Here is an 8,016-nt window from a genome sequence, read left to right as displayed (position 1 = left end):
CACCACCAGTGGCCGAAGCCGAAAAACCTGAGGCCGAAAGCCTGAAACTAACATCCTGTCAAAGCTCTTGGACTTCAACAACAGTAATATGTTTCCATCATCCGTCCTTTCATAATATAGGGGCGTATTGTTTATAGAGTCGATAATATGCTGATTATTTCATCAAATGTTTTTCCCCCTTTTTTTTTTTACTACCACACACTACCTTGAAGCATCAATCACAGGCGACCCGGTTGCTCTAAGCTATCACAAAGCTTCAAGAAAACTATAACTTATCCATGTATATTCACACATGCTCATGCTATTTATATAGTTTTACATATTCAGCTCGGAGAGTTTGGTCATCGGTCAGGTTCAGTCCCTATACAGTAGCTTAGCTGATCCTGCCGGAGAGTTTGTTATTGCTCAGGTTCAGCTTCTTCAGCATTGGCATGCCATAGCTCAGATTCGCTGGGAGTATATGGCCAGAAAATTGGTTATTGTCAGCAATGAAATATTCAAGCCCAAGGCCTTGTTTAGTTCCCAAAAAATTTTACAAAATCTTTCACATTCCTCGTCGCATCGAATCTTTAGACGTATGCATGAAGTATTAAATATAGACAAAAATAAAAACTAATTACACAGTTTGGTCGGAATTGACGAAACGAATCTTTTGAGCCTAGTTAGTCTATGATTAGACAATATTTGTCAAATACAAACGAAATTGATACTATTCACATTTTGCAAGCTGTTGATAAGATCCTACCAACAAACTGGTTGTTTCCTATGTCTAGCCACGCAAAGTTGCTGGAAATCATGTTAGGCAGAGACTCCCAGTGAGTCGATTATTCCGTAAAATCACGTTATCAGCCTGCGTCACTCTCCGCAGAGCCTCTGGCACCTCGCCGGAGAGCTGGCTGCTGCTTCAGCGTGGCATAATAAGCGAGGCCTAAAATGTTGGCTGCTGCTGCTAGCCTAAAATGTTGGCACCTTCGCCGGAGAGCTGGCTGCTGCTAGCGCTAAAATGTTGGAGCTGGCCTCCGGCGCATAGCCATTTTGGTATCTCACCGGTGAGCTTGTTGTTATTAACTGAAACATAAGATAGGGCAGGCGAGTGCATGCTTACCGAGCTGCAGTGGCAGTGTGCCGGTAAGCATGTTACTAGACAGCATCAAGTCTGTCAATGAAGGCAATCGGCAGATGCTCACAGGTATCTCACCATAGTTGTCTTTGTAGAGCAACAAAATTGTAAGGTTCTTCAAGCCTCCCAAGACTTTTGGAATGATTCCAGGAGCTTGTTGTCTGACAAGTCGATAAAGCTGATGGTAGCCTGTCAGCCATTTAGCAGTGTTTTTTTCTCACAACAAATCAGAAAACGGTGCTGTAAGTTATAGCTTTTCACACAAACGAACATATTAAGCCTATGTTACCTCTAAGGTTGTCGCTCATCGCAGACAAGATTCACAGGTTCTTGGGGCCCAGATCCCTAGAGGTATGGTTCCTGTGGGTATAAATCCCTATACCCTTATGGTTTGATATCGGCCGCACCATCGAAGGTGGTCCGACCCACAAGATGAAGACATGCGACGTGCAATGCTGGTCGATGTGCACCGCAAGGCTAGCTACAATAAAATATTATACCAAATTTGTAATTATGTCCCTTCACAGTATATAAGGAGGGGCTGGGGTCCCGTAGAGGACAACTTAGATCATACAGAACATCGGTATTACGCCCTCATGGTGGCCGAACCTAGATAAAATTCTTGTCTGTGTCTTGCGTCACCATTAATTCATAGCTTGCGCACCTATCAGCCGACAGTCTACTACCTTGGGTATACCCCTAGGTAAACTACCGACTATATTTCGTTGACTGTTCCAATGAGTTATCCAGAGACTAGCCCTGCAGATTCACTTAACTGATCCGTCCAGAGAGTTGGTTATTCGCCAGGTTTAGTCTCTGCAGCTGTGGCGTGCCATAGCCAAAATTTGCTGGTATCTGACCGGAGAGCTGGTTATTGTTTAGCTCAAGTACTTCCAGAGTGGCACAGCCGGCGAGGTCAATTGGGATGGAGCCGTTCAACCTATTGTGCGAGACGTTGAGATACTAGAGTTTGTTTCCAACGCATAACCCCTTTGGGATCTCTCCAGAAAGCTTGTTATCACCGAGGTATAAAACCTCTAGGACAGCACAATTGGTGATGCTCATGGGTATCTCGCCGGAGAAGTTGTTTCTGTAGAGTACCAAATACGTGAGGTTCTTTAAGCGTCCAAAGACTTCTGGGATAGTTCCAGTAAGTTTGTTATGCGCCAAGTCGATAACCGTCAACCTGAGAGCAGCAAAGCCATCAATCACCACGTTGCCAGTGAGGTTGTTTCTCTGCACTTGCAAGATCTGCAGGTTCTTGAGGTCCCAGATCCCCGGAGGTATGGCTCCTGTCAACGAGTTGTCCCTGAGGTACAGTTCCTCCAACTGCTGCATCTTTGTCAGGTAACTCGGGAAGGCACCTACGAGGTTGCAGCAACATGCGTTAAGTATGGCTAGGTGGGTCAAGTTCTTGAATGATGCTGGCAGCTCCCCTGGCTCGAACGGGTTCGTAGAAATTTGTGCTTGGGGTCTTTTTTTTTTTTTTTCCCGAGCCGTGATAAATTCTGCCGTTGTCAGGGAAGACTGAAACACAATAATTCCGGCCAAAAGCCCAAAACACGGCAATTCGCATCTTTTACTTCCGCCCAACATCCAAAAACTTTTCAAGATTCCCCGTCACATCGAATCTTTAGACAAATGCATGGAGTATTAAATATAAATAAAAATAAAAACTAATTGCACAGTTTGGTCAAAATTTACGAGACGAATCTTTTGAGCCTAATTAGTCCATAATTAGATAATAATTATCACAAACAAACGAAAGTACTACAGTGTCGCGAAAAAATTTCTCCAAGGAACTAAACAAGGCCGTGGTCGCAAACACACAAAACTCTTCATGACTGACTCGCGGTTCCGTCCTGAATGCGGTGTGGTGCGAACACAAGATCGACAAATATTCTTGTGGTTTATTTTATGATGAGAATTATCAACATGATCTATGAATAGATTGAGTTGATGACTAATATTATCATGGCAAAAGTTAAGTGTGCAACATATCTCTTGGTTTATGGTGTGTAGGTGTGGAGCTCGGAGGTGGTGATCGACGGCGAGGAGAAGGTCAAGTAGAGACGTGCCGTACCGATCAACTTGAAGCGATGAAGGGCAGACGTGAGGTTTGGACTGGCGGACCAGGAGGCCGGCTGACCAACTAAAGTGGCTGACATCTGGGACATCGACAAGTGCGAGTGTACATGAGAGTGACCGTGTTGACCAAGTCAAGATGGCGGACGTGTGAGTCGAACGAGGCTCAGGAGGACTTGGCGGTCCGGCCGATCGAGGACGGAGGTGACACGTGTTGAGAGGCGGAGATGCGTATGGAGTACGCTACTCGCGGTGGGTTTCGCGGTTTAGGCCTCAAAACCCGGGCGGAGGTTTCGAGGAATGGACGACACGTGGCGGCATTGAGGAGTTAGCGTCCAGGCTAAGCTACCTCATGAAGGGCGCGGTGGCCGTCGGATGTAGGTCATGTCGAGTTAGACTAGAATGCCTCTGAGGCTATCTAGTTTGCTCAAAAATATTTAGGGTCATTTGAGGAATGTGTAATAGGCCTATAAATAAGAGTATAAATAAGAGATGGCTGCCCCCAACCCACCTCACCTCTTTCATTTCCTAGAATACTTCTGGTTAAAATGCTACTTCGGTATTATCTGTGAGTTTGCGAATCCTTTATTTATTTATTTATTTATCCTTAGAAATGCATATAGATTTAGTACCAGCATTTCTACATTATGTTGGGGATGACAACCTAACTTAAGTGATGTTAAGTAATTTTGACGCCGTTGCTATGGATAGGTTTAAGAGTCTATTTTTAGTAATTGCGTTAAGAAGTGTCAACCGACATATCTATGACTTTAACTGTTAGAAGTGTTTGGTTTGGGGGAAAGGATATTGAATATTACTTTTGGAATTTCAGATGGTGGAGAATGTGTGGGAAAGGTCTGGATAGGCTTTGGAGTGGCTCTAATATTTCTAGTATATTTCTAGGAATTTCATGGAAAGGGGAAAGGGCTTACTTGTGTTTGGTTTAAGAACCATGTGGGATGAGTTGAACCTGACCTAGTTTTCTGGGTTGGGTTGGACCGATCTCATGTTTGATTCGAGGGGTGGAGCCATTATAGTTTTTTGTTTGGTACGGGGGATTTAGCGGGTTGGGATGAATGCATAGGCGGACCTAGATAGATGGAGCAGCTCGGGCAAACAAACTGTGATCACTGTGATCTCCTAGTATACTGCTTCCAGCCTAGTCAATCCATGCTTAGCTAATGGGCCATCTGCTGGGCTCCAAAGGATTGCTAAGACAGGAGCCTGGGCATGGGCCCAGGGTCGCCGGGCCCTGGGTCCGCCTATGGATGAATGGTAATTTGCCCCCGTTAGTTGCTGCTGGCAATGGGACTGAATTGTTAGACACCGAGCTCATGTTCTTCTACCCCCGTTGCTCCTGGTCACGTCCGACATAAGAAGTCGTGCCACCTTGCACTCCCAAATGGCGGCCCTGCGCTCCTCGACAGCGGTCCCTAACAGAGGAAGCCGCGCCGCCCCACGCTCGTGCCCTCGACGACGCCCCCGGTGCCTATGGAGGAGCGTTGCGCCCTTTGCCTTCGCGAGACGGAGACGAACATCGATGTGGGTAGGCAATGCGTCAAGAGGCTCGCCCTCACCGGCATCGACTGACATCACGACACACATCCTGGACGCCGTTGGTGGCCTCCCACGCCGGCGCTCGGTCTACCGCTGCAGATGGCTCCAGTACCTCGACCTGTCCTACAACTACCTCCAAGGGGAGCTCCCTGATGTCTGATGACATCGGCTATGGCCTGGGGACAAACCTGAGTACCCTGGATTTTGGCCTCAACAAGTTGAGGCCTTGCCTTGTTTAGTTTCATCCAAAAACTTAAAAAAATTAAGATTCCAATAAAAAATAATAACTAAGTGTGCAGTTTGACTGTAATTTGTGAGACGAATCTTTTAAGCCTAGTTAATCTATAATTAGACAATAATTTATAAATAAAAACGAAAATGCTACAGTACATAAATTTTTTTCTCCAACCAACTAAACAAGGCCTAGTTCCTCGACTATTTTGCAAAATGATGAAGATTCCCCGTCATATCAAATCTTATAGTACATGCATGAAGCATTAAATATAGATAACAAAATAACTAATTATATAGTTTGTCTATAATTTGCGAGATTAATCTTTTGAGCCTAGTTAGTCCATGATTAGACAATATTTGTCAAATACAAACAAAATACTACACTATTAGATCAAAGATCAATACAATTAGATGATCTAGCCTAGTCAATGACCTTGATGTTCCACCATCGATGGTGGAGTAGGGACGCGTAAACGAGGTCGATGTGGTTGTTTGGAGTTGGGGTAGCGTCGGCCTTTAGGACGCCAACGTCACAGGCCAATCACCTTGGCCGGTACCGGAGTTGGGGAAGAAGGTAGCAGTCTTTGGGTCGATCCAGCGCAAAATCGGGATGAGAAAGTGTTGGGGGAAACTGTTTCTCTGTTGTGCAGTTACTCAAAGAGAAGCTGGGACCCCTTTTAATATGGCGTTGGTCGACTCGGGGCCGCAACCATTGGTTGGTTTGGGCACTACCGATCATCGTGTGTACGTGGAATTCCCCCATGAGCCTCCGACTAATTCAGACAGGGATGTCTTTGACCCCATACCCCTTCATAACAGCTCAAGCCAGAGATCACTTATCCGTTAGTTTCCAACATTCTCCCACTTTAATCGAATGACATCATCATAAGTCCAGACATCATCATAAGTCCACACTCGACAGGATAATGTACGATGTGATACAGAAGTCAGGAAAATTGCCACTACAACACAAGCATCAACAATACACCAAACCACTTCGATAGGATAAAACTTAAACATAATGGGAGTTGGTTGTGTTATGGCCCTTATCCACAATCATTAGAGAGTTTCCATTAAACCCATGCCGGCAACATGTTCATTAAAAATTTTGGATTGTAAGCCTTTTGTTAGAGGATCCGCTAACATCATTGTCGTATTAATGTGCACTATATCAACAGTTTGATCTTGTATTCTATTTTTCACAACAAAATACTTAATACCAATATGTTTGGCAGCACTTGTGATATCATGCGGATAAAACATGAATATCATTTTTTCTATTTATTAAATTCTATTATTCGATACACCTATAGTTCAAACTTGCATTTTCTAAAAAATAATTTAATGAAAAAAATGAAAGAAATATAGCTAACATATCGAGAAATGAGCCAAATTTGAACATGCACTTCAAGTATTGTGTAAGGACAGTTGAAAAAGTTTGGGAGCAAAAAAAAAAAAAAAAGCTTTGCCAAGTGTTATTTGTTGACACTTGGCAAAGATTAACAACAGGTGACGGCATTTAGCTGTCATCATCTCTTTGCCAAGTGTTATGTTTTACCGAGTATATGACACTTGAGAAAAAAGTTATTTGCCGAGTGTCTGATACTCGGCAAAGATGAGTTTTACCGAGTGCTGCTGTTTAGCAAGGGTCAGACACTCAGTAAAGCTCATCTTTGCCAAGTGTTGCTCTTTGTTGATGGAGATATTTGGCAAACGGCCCCTTTGCTGAGTATCTAAAAGTTAGCTTTCGGCAAAGCTTGCGGCACTCGGCATAGGCGGGCGTCTCGGGTAGTGATGGTTGCTAGTTTGATCTCTGTTAAACAAGAGCAACAGTGTTGCTGTCCTCTCACTAAGTTAGTCAAGGGACAGCCGCGTGCTTCCGCTGGTTCCATCTCCATCGCCTATCGTCCTGTCCAGGCCAGGAACAGTGTTTCAAATTGCCGTGTTTTGACCGGGCTAATTACTGTGTTTTAGTCTCCGGTGACAGCAATAGAGACTCATATCATTATCACGGATCGGAGGAGTCTCCAAAGCCCAAAATTTCCAGTGCTCTGCTCGCCCATTCAAGTAGAAAACCAGAACACACGCCGTCTCCACCACAGCAGGCAAAGGCATGGCAACACCTCGCCACGCCCGTGCTTGTTCTTGTTGCTGCCTCATGCTGCCCGTGCTAGTACTAGTAGCATGCCTCCTGCACCATTGCGTGGCCGCCGCGCAGTCGCGAGTCGCGACACGTCGATGAGACGGCGCTGCTCCTCCAGATGAAGCACGCGTGGGGTGATCCGCCGGCGCTCGCGGCATGGACATGGACCGCCGCCACCTCGGCCGCGGGGGCGCATTGTCGTTGGCCATACGTGCAATGCGACTCGTCCAGCCGAGTCACGACCCTCAAGCTCGTTAGCGTCAACATCACGGGCCCCATCTCGGACGCCATTGGAGTCTTCTCCAACCTTGCAAAGCTCGACCTCTCCAACAACAGCATCGATCGCCGGCCGGCATGTTCCCAACGGTGCTCTACCGCTGTGGCTCACTCCAGTACCTCCACCTGTCCTTTTCCTGAACAACATCGCTGGAGAGCTCCCCCTTGACATTGGCCATATGGCCTCTCGGCGAACTTGAGCATGCTGGTCCTCAGTTATAACCAGTTCAATGGCAGCATCCCGACATCTCTGTCCAAGCTCTGAAACCTCCGGTTTCTCGAGCTGGAGTACAACGGCCTCACAGGCACTATTCCGACAGAGCTTGGCGAGCTGAGTCTCCTCGAGACATTGTCGTTGGCGTACAACTCGTTCGACCCAGGAAAGCTACCAACATCGTTCAGGAATATGACCAAGCTTGTCAGGCTATGGGCTGGAGGATGTGGCCTCGTCGGCAACTTCCCGAGCTACGTGGTGATTATGAAGACAGAGTTGGAGCTTCTGAACCTTGCAGACAACTCGTTGACAGGAAGCTTACCTCCTGAGGTTTGGAGCCTCAACAAGCTTCAGTTCTTAATTGTTGCAACCTTACCGGACACCTAG

General features: G+C 46.0%; 2 protein-coding genes across 2 annotated transcripts; one reads left to right on the top strand and one right to left on the bottom strand.

Annotated features, from left to right (window-relative positions):
- LOC8076591 (receptor-like protein kinase) lies at positions 1,892–4,928 on the bottom strand. Its single transcript, XM_021464952.1, has 4 exons — positions 4,809–4,928; positions 3,204–3,288; positions 2,307–2,484; positions 1,892–2,060 (listed from the first exon to the last, which is right to left on the bottom strand). The coding sequence occupies exons 1-4, from the start codon at positions 4,926–4,928 to the stop codon at positions 1,892–1,894; spliced, it is 552 nt and encodes a 183-aa protein (XP_021320627.1).
- LOC8076590 (MDIS1-interacting receptor like kinase 1) lies at positions 7,258–8,016 on the top strand. Its single transcript, XM_002445026.2, has 2 exons — positions 7,258–7,491; positions 7,699–8,016. The coding sequence occupies exons 1-2, from the start codon at positions 7,258–7,260 to the stop codon at positions 8,014–8,016; spliced, it is 552 nt and encodes a 183-aa protein (XP_002445071.1).

Source organism: Sorghum bicolor, chromosome 7 (assembly GCF_000003195.3).
Source record: "Sorghum bicolor cultivar BTx623 chromosome 7, Sorghum_bicolor_NCBIv3, whole genome shotgun sequence".
NCBI lineage: Eukaryota > Viridiplantae > Streptophyta > Magnoliopsida > Poales > Poaceae > Sorghum > Sorghum bicolor.
The sequence above is the reverse complement of the archived record's forward strand: the minus strand, read 5'-3'. Positions and strand labels throughout refer to the sequence as shown.